The 15,921-nt window shown below is 36.6% G+C and overlaps 1 protein-coding gene and 2 long non-coding RNA genes across 7 annotated transcripts in view; 1 reads left to right on the plus strand and 2 right to left on the minus strand.

Annotated features, from left to right (window-relative positions):
• LOC122674265 overlaps positions 1–13,510 on the plus strand; it is a 112,585-nt gene extending 99,075 nt beyond the window's left edge. The window contains exon 3 of the long non-coding RNA XR_006334939.1: positions 13,390–13,510. This is a non-coding gene — a long non-coding RNA (uncharacterized LOC122674265). The remainder of the gene's footprint in view (positions 1–13,389) is intronic.
• LOC122674264 lies at positions 1,065–6,777 on the minus strand. The gene is made up of 4 exons (XR_006334938.1): positions 5,954–6,777; positions 4,931–5,132; positions 3,861–3,937; positions 1,065–1,428 (listed from the first exon to the last, which is right to left on the minus strand). It is a non-coding gene; the product is annotated as an uncharacterized LOC122674264 (long non-coding RNA).
• Positions 7,477–15,921, minus strand: part of TMEM196 (transmembrane protein 196) — a 136,881-nt gene continuing 128,436 nt past the window's right edge. For 3 of the 5 annotated variants that reach the window (XM_043872458.1, XM_043872455.1, XM_043872454.1), the window contains 3 exons: positions 14,318–14,572; positions 12,813–12,886; positions 7,477–9,842 (listed from right to left, as the gene is read on the minus strand). In XM_043872458.1, coding sequence (XP_043728393.1) covers positions 9,836–9,842; positions 12,813–12,886; positions 14,318–14,572 — 336 coding nt within the window. In that variant the 3' untranslated portion in view covers positions 7,477–9,835. The remainder of the gene's footprint in view (positions 9,843–12,812; positions 12,887–14,317; positions 14,573–15,921) is intronic. The other 2 variants (XM_043872457.1, XM_043872456.1) reach the window with 1 other exon arrangement.

Below are 15,921 nucleotides of genomic sequence, written 5' to 3' on the forward strand. Positions count from 1 at the left end.
TGTTTCTTTCTTTTTTTAAAGGAAGTCAAACTGACTGCCTAGAATGTATTTCTTGAGTGAACGATTCACTTTCCCAAGGAGGCAGAGATGTCAATCAGTTAAGGACTCTAATCCAGGCATGACTTAGTTCACAACTTATGCTTTGAATTACTAAAAATCCTCACTTTTCCTAGCCACATGACCAATGCTGATAAAGGAAGAAATCGTGAGTCAGTAAAATGGGTTGCTTATTTATTATCCTCTGCCTAAAACCATCAAAGTGGTAAATACCGCCATTTTAACAGACTTGGGAAGATGTCAAAGGAGCACTGGTCTTGGCCAAAGTACTGGGACTGGTAGTCTGGCAGAAAATAATTCAGGCAAAATGGCCTGGCTTGCAGGAGCCAGATGCCACAGTCGGGCTGTTTTAGGCATCAGCCTGTGCTCTGTGACCTTTGACCACGTGTCTAGCCTTTGTAAACTTCAGCTTCCTAATTTGTACTGTAAAGGTATGGGAAGTTGTGCGGATTAAAGGAGATAATGACAGTGCAGTACCAAGCACAAAGAGTGTTTATCCTAAGTGATTCTTTTTTGAGTCCTTGACTGACACTTCAGTTTAATACGCTTGATTCAGTTTCATTAAGATTGTAAAATTGAACGTAGGAGCGGAAGCTTATGATCTTTTTGAATGAATAGCAATCCAAAGCCCAGCACTAAAGAGGAAAATTTGGAAAAGATTATGACTAAAAACTGGAAAATGCCTTGCTTCCATTGCTAGGAATATATATATATGTGTGTGTGTTTGGGTTTTGTTTTTGGTGTTAGCATGATTAATTTCAGCTCCTTTTCAATATACTGCCATGATAAGCAATCTAATTACATAAACATTTGATTCAGGGTAAAGCAATTAAAGATTTACATATATCCTCTTAAAAAAATCCATTGATAAAATTCACTCTAGATATAAACTATGTATACTGAGATGACAAATTTATAATTTCACTTTGTTATAGGAAAAATTAAAATAGTTTCAGTACAGACTAGCTGTTTGAAATGAATGCGTTCAGTTTGGTAAACAGTTTTATTTTAGTTGTTCAGTAAATTGTGAAATACATTACTTTTAGGGAAAATACATGTATAAAATCAGATATAAAATCTACCTAATGGGTTTGAAAGGAAGACACAAAACACCCAAATCTGAACACAGTATATACCAACTATGCAGACTACTTGTAATTCACACATGTGTCAGCAGATGGCAATCATGAGCTTTAAATTTATAAAGTTTTGCTTTAGCCCAAAGTACTGTAGGAATGGCAAAAACCAAGGCAGCTATTTATTGACAGCAGGTTTTTACCTGTAATCCTTCAATAAAGGACGGAGGGTCAAGTTTTGACTCTGAAAGCCCTTCCTTCTGGCTTCTCAGATTGTTGAACTAACAAATGTACACTGTGCTTGCAGTGAAGAAAAAGAAATAAAGCACATTTCATTACTTTTTGTTGAATATAATAGATTTTATATTTTGCAAGCTATAGCTATTACTGAAATACGTAGAAATGCAATGACTCAAATATAATCTGCCTAAAAGGTAAGACTTGACTGCTTTAATGAGGTTACATTTGATTGGTGGCTCTCAAAGTCAGGTCCCTGGCCCAGCAACAGCTACATCCCCTGAGAGGTAGATGTGCAGGTTCTTAGGCCACACCCAGGCCTCAGTAAAATCACAATTCTGGGATGAAGCCCAGGTGATCATAATACCTGCTGAAGTATGAGAACCAAAGCCTCTAAAGCAGCTTGAAATACAGAAGAGAGGCTCTGAATTTATGACTTTTGTTCAGGTATAATTGATGTAAATACAGTAATAATCAACAATGTAGTTGATTATTTCTTTCTTTTATTTAGTGCTCACACACAGTATAGTCTGTCAAATAAAGAACATGACTCAGAAGGTTAGAAGCCATGACTTAATTTCCAAGCATTTCTTATACCAAAAGAATTTAGGTTTATGTTCCCCTTGGCGTTATACTGAAAGGGATAACATTATGGTGCATTTTGCATTACAACCTAATGAGACAAATAGAAACTAAGTCAAGACAGGATTATTTCCAAGGAGTAGAGAACAATCTTCATGGAGGAAAATAATTTTCTACAAAACATGTATTATTCTTATTTGTATCAATACATGTGTATGTTCTGTTTTCTCTAAGGCGAAGCCAAATTCTCCTGCAATTTTGTCCCTGAGATTAAAGCCATTTTAAATTAACAACAGATATACCCAGGCACAGGTTTTTTTTCAAAAGAGAAGATATACAAAATTGTTTATCTATGTGATAATTTTATCCTAAACACTACTATCACTACTATGTTTCAATTCTCTTACTATTTGAATTTTTATTAATTCAAAATTTCTCAAAGAATACATAAACTACCAGTTTCCATGAAGAATCAGCATTTACTCAACTTCTTCAGTATAGAGACAACTTTTTTCTCATCTGTAATATATAAGTACAGTTTTAATAAATAGACTATTTGTAAAACATATTAGGTGCTTTTATGAGGGTAAGAACAAGAGCAAAAATCGTAAGTATTTATTGATTTTCACTCTCTAGAAAATGTAATTATTTGTGTGTGACTTTTGTGGTAACAAATATAATAGTGTCAAACATCCTGATCTTTATGCTTAATCTCCTGGCCATAGTTCAGATATTCTGACTATTATCTAGGGACATGTGTGTTAGAATTTCCTCTCTGTATACATATGTGTAATATGTATGTGTGTATTTGTTTAAATGTGAATTTTAAAATATGGACTTATATAAAATTATAAAATCATACAAATCTTTTAGCTTCACCTACCTGAGGTTGCAAGTATCTATCTAGGTATCTATCAGTCATTACCAGGAAGGCTGGATGAAACATTCTAGTTAAAAAGGATTGGCTTAAATAATTAATTCAGGGCATGCATTTGTGCATGTGGCTGTGCATGTGTAGCCGTGTGCACTGGTGACCATTGGGAAGAGGTTAAGAAGGTATCAGAAAGGCTGAGTTACCTTCTGAGGATTTAGTGTCTTCTTTAAATAACTTACTAAGTATCCTTTTATGAGAAGGAGAGTCAGTATTTCTCTGAAGGCTCTATTTCCTTCTTAATTATATGTTACTGTGACAGTTTCAACACCCCTCCTTCAAGGCTTTCAAATCAGAGGAATCTGGCCAATAAAATTAATCACGGTGATTGCAAGGGTGTCCATGGAAATTATCTACTTCCATCTGTCTTTAGCTCCCTGCAGAACATAAAGAAAACAGTTTCCCTTTCTGTTTGAGTGGTACCTTAAAGCTGTAGTTTAATAAACCACTTGCTGGCTGCAGAGTTTGTGTAGGTGAGAACTTGCAGATCTTAGACATTAAATATATTCCAAAGAACCTGGTGTGGAAATTTGAGAGTGAAATGTAGATAAAATGAAACTTAAACACGATGCATTTTAATATAGAATATACTCTCAAGTCATTACACAAAATGCATACTAACGGACCATATTCTCCACTTCCTCTTATGACTACAAGATGCTCTTGACACTTTTTGTGCTCTTTGCAAATTATTAAAGTAGTGAATTTATCTTTATCCAGTGACAAAGTGGACTTTCCCACTTGTGAAAAAATGCAACAGTGTGCAGAATTTACAAGGGAAGACAGTACCTAAAAAACACATTTGTCAGTAAAATAAAACTCTGGAACTCCAAAATTCACACTGAAATGGGTATTTTCGGGTGAGGAGGATCACGGACCCATGGAAAGCAACTCTCTCCCGTGTCTCACTTTCCCTTGACATTGCTCATTGTGATTCCTATTGTCATGCACCATACTGGCTTTAGAATGATACTTACTGATTGATAGTGTTAGCTCTGCTTGAATAAAACTTCTTTGATATTTTTTGGTGCAGATGAGTAGGCCAAACTAGACACTGAAAGAGAAAGTACAAGAAATGAACAGAACTAACATGTAAAAGCAGACTTCTGTTCATTTTCAAATTAGTTTTCTTTATAGACTACTGGTCCAATCCCCTTGTGGAGCTTGGGGATGGTGGGGCGGAGCAGAAATGATCTCGCCTTGGTTTCTCACTGACAGCTAGCTCCCTGCCTGTCTCCGACAACCACCTAGATTTTTTTCAACCTTTTTTACATTCAAGGTATAGATAACTCAAGCTTTCCCTTTATTTTCTGAGATCCTTCCTCTGAATTCCTGTTTTCAGTTTGAGCACATGTTTGTTTGCCAGGAACCTAGTGTTGTTGAAGTCCTGTTTGCTGAGAGTGAAGTCAAAGCTTGACAGCCAGAGAGATAAAGTCTCAGGGCCTAGTGCAGGAGCCAGAAACTGAAATTACCACAGCACCACAGAGCAGATACTTGGATCGAAATCAGAAGCAGCAGAACAAGTCAAGGGGAGTGGTTCCTACGGGGTGGACTTGTGGTTTGCATTTTAGACCTAAGTGTATATAAGTTGCATGATTTGGTTGAATGACTAAGATTTATGGGTACAGCCAGAAATGACCTCACCTTTCAGGTGCAATATTGATGTCTTCCCACCTTCTCCTTATTTTTAAATAGAATAAATACCATTAGTATGATAGAGGAATATTCACATTTATAGACAATGGACAGTATAATAACACTTCAGAAATGCTGCACCACTCACAGATAAGCAATATGCTAACATCGCCTATGAGGACTTGAAAACCTGATATGCTTTCCTGCAATTTGTTGTACTATAAAGGACACAGCGCCTTTCTTTCATTCTTTTCTATTTTTCTCAGATATTTATGTGAAAGTATTAATATACTTAGGACAGAGAAAAGATATGTCCCAATCATAAAAACTTTTGGGATGGTGATGGGGGCAGTGGACCTCTAGCAGCCTGGAGCACTTGGAGTCCATTTATGGGAATAAGAGTCAGTGTTACCTCTTTCCTTGGCTGACTGACCATTAGGGACAGAGTGAGGGGCAGTGTTGGCTCATCCAGTCACCCACAGAGGAAACTGTGGCTCTTCTTTCCTGGGCAGTAAGCTTAGAGGGCCCGAGGGATGTCTTCCAGCCCCAGCTCCAGATGTTGTTGAAGGACAATTGAGGTCCTCTGTCTTAGTGAGTAGGTGGGAACCAATATCCTGATGGATTAATAAAATAGTCAACAAGAGACAATGCAAATTTGACAAGATTTGGGGTTTTTCTGTGAAGCTCCCAGAGTCTCTCTAGCAATTTTTAGTAGCACAATACATTTTGGCTTGGGGCGGGGGTGGGGCGGGGGGGGGGCAGAGTTTTCAACACCTTGTGTGGCAAGAGAAGCAGAGTCTTTGGATGTTAAGGTAGGAAAACCTTTGAAATCACTAAGTCTTCAGTTCATGAAAAGGAAAGTGAAAAATGTTTCTAGTTTTAAAAATTCCTAATTAAATGACTGTGACCTACCTGTAATTAGTTGATGCAGATAATTCTAAACTATTAAAATAGTGCAATAGATTTTTTTTTTTAGATCTAGAATTTGACTTTTCACAATATATTTCTTGGGAAATATATCCCTAATAAGAGATTATGTATTCAGTAGATAATTTTCCTGGGAAAAAGAGTTTTAAAAAATACTTTACTAGGCATCCACATTTCCAGCAATTTCTGAATTAGTTTCCTCTGCTATGAGTAACTGACAACCTGTGATTTATGGACTTGGAATAATTGAATTTCTTGGCTGTCAGATACTTTGAGTAAGAAATATTACATATGTTTCCAGAAAAATGATTTAAGGGAGAAAAAGAGTGAAGTGATGCCAAGTTCTGAAACTGTATTTGGAAACTGTGTTCTAACCAAATGGTACTTAAGATGCTCTCTCGAAGTTTCTGAAATGTGTTCGCTAAATAATGTTTGAAAATTCAGTTCTAATCATGCTGCTTTCCAGCTAAGTCAATGAAAACAGTGGAGAGCAATTTATTGTTCTCACCTTCTCAAGCCCAAGAAATGTAGAATTTGTCCATGATGCATGGTGAGGAGCTGAGTCAATTTCTTCAAGAACAGGAGTCACACAATATCTTATTTTATCTGTCAAATATAAAATATTGAATAAATTAGTGGAATCATTGTGTGAACAGATTTTTTTAAAACATTACATCTCTACCACAACTTCTCAACTTCACTATGTGTTCGACTTACACTGTATTTTGGCTTGTTTCGTTCAGTCTTTGGATTTAACCAGTCCACCAACTTCAAATTTCATGAAGTGTTTACCAACTTTCAAAGAGTGCTTACCCTTTTCACGTTCTATTATAATGATAATTGGTTGACCATGGAAGAAATTTTAAGTACTGAGGGTGAGGACCAGTTCTCTGAGTGCTTTTGACTAACTCAGTCCAATAGGAATTTCTGAGATGATGGAAATATTCCGTAACTGTAGTCCATAGGCAGCTCTTCAGCACTTGGACCGTGACTAGATCAACTGAGAAACTATTTGATTTTGTTTTAATTAATTTATATTTAAATGTAAATACATGTGGATAGGATTGTGGCTACTGTATCAGATATTACAGTAAACCTTAGAACAGTGCATTTATGACCCTGAGCAATTCAAGTCTACACTTGTGGGTAGCACTAACACTGGTTGCTTGGGATCATACTCATGGGTGCTCCTCGGTGGTTCTAAATTAGGGGGCAATACTTCCCTAATTTGGGGCTTCCCTGGTGGCTCCGAGGGTAAAGCATCTGCCTGCAATGCGGGAGACCCGGGTTCAATCCCTGGGTTCGATCCCTGGGTTGGGAAGATCCCCTGGAGAAGGAAATGGCAACCCACTCCAGTACTCTTGCCTAGAAAATCCCATGGATGGAGGAGCCTGGTAGGCCACAGTCCATGGGGTAGCAAAAAGTTGGACATGACCGAGCGACTTCACTTTCACTTCCCTAATTTAGAGAGGTGTAAATTTGTTAGGATATTTTTTATTGTTACAGCTGAAGTGTCCTCCTGGCATTTAGTGGGTGGTGGCCCGAGATGCTTAATGGCTTGAAGTGCATAATACAGTCTACAATGAATTACTGTCCAGCCCAAATGCCAATAGGAACCAATGTGACAAATCCAAATAGGTCAGCCAAGTTCTCTAAATATTTCAGCCGAAGGATTCATTTGTGAGATCTGCAATCTCAATGCTATCTATAGTTAATTCTATCTCCTATGATCTGTATCTTATTTCCTCCTGCCTCCTCAAGGATCTCACCTTCTTTTATCATGCTCATTTTGTTCTGTATCCTTAACCACTTCCTGTCTCTATTTGAACATACTTTAATCTTTCCAAATTACGTCAACTAGGAAAAACTAAATACCATTTCTTAATTTCATATCCTCTAGCTGGAACTCTCTCTGCCTCATTCACAGCATCCTGCCCTCTGCCAGTCTCAGAACTGTACAATTATTCATCTAGCTATAGGGAGAAGGGACTATTTCCTGTACTGTGATGGAAAGAACGTTCACACCATAGGTAAGTTTCAAAACACACCATTTATTACACAGACAAATCAACAGAGTTATCATACCGTGTTCCACTTCTAAACAACTGTATATATGTATGTGTAGAGACACACACACATATGTTGAAAATTTTTTAAACAGAGTTCACTTCTTTTATGCTTATAATTACTGGACCTTTTAGTAGCTAGTCTCTATGGCACACCACCATATTAGTGTCACATTTTTTTTTTTCTAATTTAGTATCACATTACTTTTTCCCAAGGGTAGGCTCATACTAAAACTGTAATGTAGTCACTTAAAATATTCTAGTTCAAAGTTCAAAGTTTTTTTGAAAATTTAATTTTCAAATACTTGACAAATGTCTTCCTAACTTCCCCTAATTACCTCAAAAAGAATCACTGCACATCCCAAATAAATCATTCTAAATAACTGAGTCCTGAAAATGTTGGGCTAAATATTAAAATAATTAAAGATCTATCTATATTTGGTTAAATACATTGTAGACTACTTGGATAACTGTGATGATGGCATCTCTTCTTAACTCTATGGCAAAGCAGTCATGTGCCTGCTTTTGTCCTTTATGCGTAATTTCTTTATTATTTCAAAAGGCATTAGAACATCTTACTGATATATTATAACTCTGTATTGTACAAACATGTCTACAAAGAAATGCCACCTAAAATGAGAGTTGGTAGTTATTCTTTCAGTACAAAACTACATCCTTGCATAAATTCAGTATAACTGTATATACACAAAATACCTGTATTATATAATTTAGATTTTCAGTGATTAAAAATCATTCCTAATTATGGCATCAAATAAACAGAAATGAATTGCCACAAGTTATATTCTCATAAATATTTTCAAAGACCATGTTGTTTTCTCTCCAATATATAGTATCATAGGTTAATATTTTAACATTCTGTTATGGAAGTGAAGGACTGAATCTAGCTATTTAAACATAAGCCTCTTTTAGCTTCCTTCTACAAAGATCTCTTTCAGGTTCTTTTGGTACAGGCATTCTTTAGAATGATCTGTCTGCATTTTTCCATGTGAATTGTAAAACAAAACAAAAATCCTAAGTTAAACTCTAACAAAGCTAGTTGTAACTTCATCTTTTGGGCATATATCATCTGTTCTTTTATGTAATTTTAATTGGGCTATAATGTGTTTGAAATATAAGTGTCGTGAATAATTGCAAGTAATTCTATCTATATTTATAAACATGGAAGTATCTGAATTAAAGTTATGTTTATAAATCAATAATAATTGTTCTTACATAAATACCAAAATAATAGATTGCCAAATAATTAAGCAATTTGTCTTGATACTATTCAGACCACTTAACCCCATAAATTTCAGCCACAGTGATATTTACACATAACAGACATAATGAAATAAACAAAACTAAGAAAATTTAGTAGAAATTAAATGTGACTCTGTGGGCAGAGAAAAGCCTTGAAAAACCACTTTCCCATTTCTATGGGAACAGAATCTTGATAATACTCCCACAGCATCACAATTTCTTTTCTACTACATATTTACATCCATGAATGTTATAAATATGTGCTATATATATTTTCTATATTTACAAAGATACACATACACACAAACATACTTTATTCTTAGGCTCATTCACAAACATGCATGTCAATCTGCACAGTATAATCAAAAGATACTTCTTTTCCTTAAGTGATATTCATTTATAACTCTTTGCTCTTTTGTGCAAAAATATCATACAGATTAATATTCTCTCTCTCTAAAAAAAACCTCTTTTTTATGCTTTATGTTTTTTTAATTTACAAGAAAATTATGAAACATAGTTCATTCACAAATTGAAAATAATTACAATGTTTTTACAACAAGGCATTGCTGAGGTTTTAAATTGTGGCATTCTTTGAAGCCATCGTCTTTCAGAACAAAGACATTGGTAAATTATTGTTATTTCTTGATATTTGCACTTTTTAATTACTTATATGAAATATGTCATTACAAATCTAACATTCATGCTAGTCAAGTAGTGTTTGTGTAGAATATGAATCTTTCTATTTTATCTATTTTTTTTTCCTGGAAAGTCTTTTATAGCATGGTCTGGAAAGTTGATTGAAATTACTGTATTAGAATATTTCTGGAAAGTTTTTCCCCAGTTTAAAAAAAAAAAAAGCTGAAGTAATAAAGTGAGGCAAAATTGAAGAAGAATAATTTCAGCGAGTACTCAGGAGAGATAACAGCAAATGCAAGAACTATTTTAACTTATCTCCTAGTCCTTTGGTATTTCTTTGCCTCATGAAAAGTGTTCAGTTCTTTAAAACATTGATTATACTCTTCCATTAAATATCAGCTGTGGTCCTCCATTGCTCATGTTGTCTGTCATTTCCTGTTAGGAAAATAAAATTAATTAAAATTCACTTTCAGAATAAGACATTAATTTGGTTTATTGGTTTACAAAACAGAAATTTCTTTTTTTTTTTTTAATACTGTAGTGGTTTTTGCCATATATTGACATGAATCAGCCATGGATTTACATGTGTTCCCCATCCTGATCCCCCCTCCCGCCTCCCTCCCATCCCATCCCTCTGGGTCTTCCCAGTGCACCAGCCCTGAGCGCTTGTCTCATGCATCCAACCTGGGCTGGTGATCTGTTTCACCCTTGATAGTATACTTGTTTCAATGCTATTCTCTCAGAACATCCCACTCTCGCCTTCTCCCACAGAGTCTAAAAGTCTGTTCTATATATCTGTGTCTCTTTTTCTGTACAAAACAGAAATTTCAAGCCATTGAAAAACTTGCTGAGTTTGGGGGGAGGACAAGGATTAATATTGCTGATTTTGAGAAAATGAAATTTCAAGCCATCTTGAAACCCATGAAAATGCTGAAGTGACAGTCTCTTAGGCCAAAGTCTTCTACCCACAACAAGAGTTTAATCTCTCCTCAGTCCCCTCAGTCTCCCCTATCATTCTTCATCTCTGTTTTGGAAAATCCTCACCTAGAAAAAGGATGGTTAAATACTCAAGTTTTTCCAGTGTATAGGTTTGTCTGTTGAGCACATCAACAAATTGCCAACAGATGCTAGGGGTTGCCTTTACTGTGTCGAGAACCCTGTGGCCTTTTCTGCAGAACTGAAAAAGGCAACAGAGGGACTGCCTGTCTGTAACTGAGCATCACTAGTAACTCACAGTGGGACATACTGCTTTTCATGGCATGGTCACTCGTACAGTAAAAAACAAACTGTAAAAGCTCATAACATGTTTTTTAAGAGATCAATTACTCAATAGTTGGAAAGCTACATGAGAAGGCAACAAAAATTTCAGTAAAAAGGATGAACTTACTTAAGTTTCATTTGTAATTTTAGAAAACATGTTAATTTAAGAGAAATTCAGATGCCTTGAATTCATATGTTTTGTTGAACATTAAACTCTTCCATATACAATGAAAGGTAATGAGGAGATGTGAGGCCCATTCACACTTATGATGGTTAGTGGATGATATTATAAATAGTATTTAGGCAAAACTATCTAAAAATAGATGAAAACATCATTCCACACTTGAACACAAGCCTATTTGCAAAAGTGCTGTAACAAAGACTCCAGTGGAAAGAGGTTTTCTCAATGATCTCAAGCCTATCAGGTATGTCTAATGTCTGTGTCTGGGTGAAATAAAAAAAAAGCAATGTGTTTGCTTTTGTAAACTTTAGAAATTCTTCCAAATCTTTATTTCAAAAATGAAAAGATATCTATGCCTCATTTTTACTCTCTTTTTGAAAATTCAGTACAGGAGAGATAAAGTAAAATAAAGATGTTTACTTCTTGTCTTTGGTGGTTCTGGAAGCTGCTTAGGAGAGTCAGAGAGAGACTAGAAGGCAGGAATTGGTTTGGTTTTGGAACTATGCTTTTGAAAACTTTGGTGTCTTTTAGAACATGAGGTAGAGTGTCATTCGAAAAAATTCTGAGAAAGAAGACAATATGCAAAGAAGACCCTCCCTCTTCTCACATCAAGACTCATTCCCATGCAAAGTGCCTGGCCTCTTAAAGGCCATAGGGGTCATCTTATATGTGGGTATCCATTATATTTACCCTGATTAAGTGCTGAGGAATTGCCTGAAGCCTAAAAACTTAAACCAGTTTAGGGTTAAGTCTCTGACAGAAAGTGAAGTTCTTTTGGTGCCAACAGTCTGCCTTTATTGTCTGGTGGTGGTTCAGTCTCACTGAGAGGCTGGCTTTTGCTAGAGATATGCCCACAGAAGTAGGTCTACAGAAACACTGGGGTTTCTGGGATGAGGTTAAGTTTATTAATGAGATTCCTGATTTGAAGTTCACTTTAGAACTCATTATTGGTGGCCAGAAAAATGGAACTGTCTCTCCAAAATGATCTTTAACAAAATCTACTCATCCACCTGTAGCTCTTCCTTCTAGTAGGACAAAAACCATTTTCTAAGGAATTTATAGAAGTAGGATTCTTAGACGCCTTTTCCTCTCCTGAAATAGGTTTGCGTTCAAAAGGTGTCTTAAAAATAATAAAAACTTAATCTACGGTATAATATTTTATTGCAGGATTAAGAAAAAAATCAGTTTTTAAAAATCTTACAGAAAGAATTTTCTTAACTAAATTCACCCTAATATGGACACAGTGAAATCACTGATAGGAAAAAACAGTTAAAATTGGTTTTAAAATGGACAAGTATCTTCAGTTTATTTGCAAATAGGCATGTCCAATTTGGCAAAAGATTATACTTTAAATCTGGCAGGATTAAATGATTGTTGGCAGGTAGATATACTTTCTGCAGTTGGGCCACACTATCTGTGTAACTTCTTATATTTCTTATTATAGTAGTTAAACAAAGCAAGAGTGGTAACTATTTTAAGAAATCTGAAATATATGAAATAAATATGAAATGTCTCATATCAAGTAAGTTCACAGGAAGAAAGCTTCTACACATAATGTTAACTGTATTAGTGTCAAACTTAGGTTATCTACCCATGCAGTGTTGGCATGAGAACGATACAAAGTTTGCCTTTATCAGACACGTCTATTATTAAAAGCAAAACTCTAGTCTGTGAACGATGATACGGAGTCAGTCATGACCTGGCAGAGAATAAAGGAGTCATGAGTCATCCAAGCAGAAATGTGTTTGGATGCTTACAGGCAGGCTGAATATTTTAAATACTCAGCCAACTTGCATGTTGCAAGACTCTGCCGTGTTGGTCTATGTCAGGTCCTCAAAGTAGTTCTCACAGAAGCAATACTTTGAGGAGCAATATGACAGCATCAGTTCAGACTGATCTGCGGGCATCATGGCTTCCTTGAAGAGTGACATCACAACATGGTAACTCCCTAGAAATCAGCGTACCTTGTAGGTAACTCTGGTGTCGGGGGCGCCACCGGGCCGCTGGGCAAGTCGGTTATTTCAATAGCCCTCAATCTCTAATGTAAATATAACAATCATACAATAAATATTGCACAAACATGCATACAGAAACCTAAATCACACTAGTATAAAAACAGAACAAAAGAACCAGTATCCAAATATATGATGATAACCTGTTTTTAACAATCCATTTCTTAAATTACCAGTCCTGCTATTTGTACTAACTCTTTTTGATGGACACGTGTAGATCTGTTGAAAACTGCCATCTTGGAACAATTCAAGAGCATCTATCCTCCTTATTTGAGTGTATAGATTGTATATGAAAGGGAAACACATAAACTACAGAGTATTTTTTTCTCTAAAATCACACCATAATTGTACAGTGTGTAGTATACAAGCAGTAGTCATGTACAAGCAGTTGTAGAGTACTTGTAACTCTTGCTACTCTTCCTTCTATTCTATTGTTATGCAGTTTTATTTCCATGATATCAAGTAAAATATGATGTGGCCATTAGCTTAGTGAGCTTATTTTACAGTTGTTCGATCCTTTCCTTAACAGATCCGTAAGCAGGAACTGAATTAAGAAATATGGGCAAAATGGAGAAGAAACACAGCGTGTGTGCATACTCAGTCGTGTTGGACTCTTCGTGACCTCATGGACTGTAGACCACCAGGCTCCTTTTTCCATGGGATTTCCCAGGCAAGAATATTGGAGTGGGTTGTCATTTCCTGCTCCAGGGGATCTCCCCAACCCAGGGACCAAACCTGTGTCTCCTGCATTGGCAGGTGGGTTCTTTACCACTGAGCCCCCTGGGAAGCCTCAGAAGAAACATAGACAGCTCACTGTATCATTCATTTGTCCTTTGATGCAATAATTATAACTCCTTGTTTGAATGAGTTTTGTGAAACAGTTATGCAGGGGATACAACAGTTATGAAACAGTTACTTAAATGTTCATATACAGGCAAAGCTACCCAAATATGCATGAAATTTAGATGAGAATTAAATGAAGCTTTATGTGTGTTATAATACTGCACTGATAGGCAGGGCTTTTTGTTGCCTTATTACAAGATCCCTTTATGCTTGCAAACCTAATTTACATAATCAAATGCATCTACTTACAGGCACAAGGGGTGAGTTAGAAAAGGAAAACTCATTGGATTTCTAAATCTGGCATTATTCAGAGTGTTTTTAGTTTATGTTTTTCCTCAGTACAATACATAAAAATCCATATTTATAAGACATTCAGTATTTTATGAGTTCTATTTTAGGAGCTTGTTTTTACCTAGAGGCAACAAAATTATGTTGAAAACAGGTGTACCCAGAATTACAAGGGAAAAATAATAAACTCCTATTCTTAACCCAACAGGGCCAAACTTTTACAAAATCCAATACCTCAAGTTATCTAAAGCTGCAAGTTGATCACCTAGATGTGACTCAAGTCTTCATCACGTGCTAGCAGTGAGAGGAAAAAGTACAAAACTCACTTTCTCAGCCATTTCATGAGAGTGATGCAGAGAATGCTCCCTTTCTGAGAACATCCTCCTCTGTTCATAGCTGGCTAGTCGACAAGTGAGCCACGAAGAGAGGGTGCAGCCTCCGATCCCGATGCACGCGAGAGACATGGAGGCGAGATGCAGGGGATAGAGGGAAGAGGTCTTCTTCGTCACCGCCCGGAGGAACTGAAAATTCAGGATGCCCGCAATGAGCCCGCAGATGCAGCAGGCGGAAAAGAGGATCATCTGGTGAGGAAAAGAGGGGCCGGGGGGTTAGAGTGGAGGAGGTGACGTTGACGCGCACACGCCGCACTGTCCCGCTGCACATCAGGGATGGCTGAGCTAGAGAGAGCAGCTGCTGTGGGCGCTTCTTGGAGCACAGAGGCCGTCTTTTCACCCGGCTTCTCTGCCCTCGGACTCAGTGGGGAGGGCCTGCGCCGCCGTGGCTCAGGGATGCAGAGCTGACTATATAAAGGCCAGGGATACAGCTTATGAAAATTCTTTAGTAAGTAAAATTTACCTTACAGTAGATTCAGATTTAAATAATATTTGAGATCTATAGTGTGCCGCCATGCCAGGGATGTGAATATGTAGAATCTCAATTAACCTACCCACTAATCCTCTGAGAGGTAACGTACGTTTGGAAAATGAATGGTAAGCAGTTAACATTGTAGTTCAGGGACTGAAAATCCAGATTTTCAGAGTCAAAATCCAAAAATCTGCTCACTGAATTGCTATTAGTTCCACTGAGCTTCAAAACTTTGGACTCCTATAACTGTGTGAGCTTAGGAATTTAGTTAACTTCTTTTTTTTTTCATTTGACTGGTTTAGTATCTGTTTTCTCAACAGGCAAATTAAGGACCCCCTCCACTCTGAACTGTCTCTTTATTTTTCAAATCTTGTTACTCTGTGACACCACCCAGTAGATATAACAAAATACTGTTTGGTGGATTGCTATGGAGAAATGCAGGATGTGGCTTCGCTTTTGATCCTACTCTTGGTTTGCTCTGGGTCTCTATTAATAGAGCTTGGGGGGTTTTATTCAACTTAAATATCGCAGGATCCCTGGCAGAACCAAGCATAATGCCTTCTGTGTAGTAAATGTTCTGTGAATATTTAATAAATTCAGTTGAATATTTTAATAGCTTTAATGGCTTTATTATGTAATTTTTATCTAGCTTCAGTTTTCCTATGGGCTTTCATGGTACTTCTCAGTGTGATGCTAATTTAACAACCAACCTTATTTCCATTTTTCTCTGGAATACAGTCTCTATTCCAGTCACCTCCCTGGTCCCTCAATAGAGCTTGTTCATTCCTGCCTCAGTGATATTTTCATTTCCTGGAAACTTTTGCTTCTTGCTTGGCTCCTTAAATGGAAGACTAACTCTTACTTCCTCAGAAAATATTCCTGGACATGTCCTCTGGCCTAAGTCCACAGGGCAAACAGCTATATAACTTTAGTATTTAATTTTAGATCATTAGATATTATTTTCTGTTGATAGTTGAATTTAGCAGACACTTCCTGAGCACCTAGCATCTATTAGGCCATGAATGAGGCAGCAGTTGTCATTACAAGAAAGAACAGCTCATAGTTG

This window comes from Cervus elaphus, chromosome 18 (assembly GCF_910594005.1).
Source record: "Cervus elaphus chromosome 18, mCerEla1.1, whole genome shotgun sequence".
Lineage (NCBI taxonomy): Eukaryota > Metazoa > Chordata > Mammalia > Artiodactyla > Cervidae > Cervus > Cervus elaphus.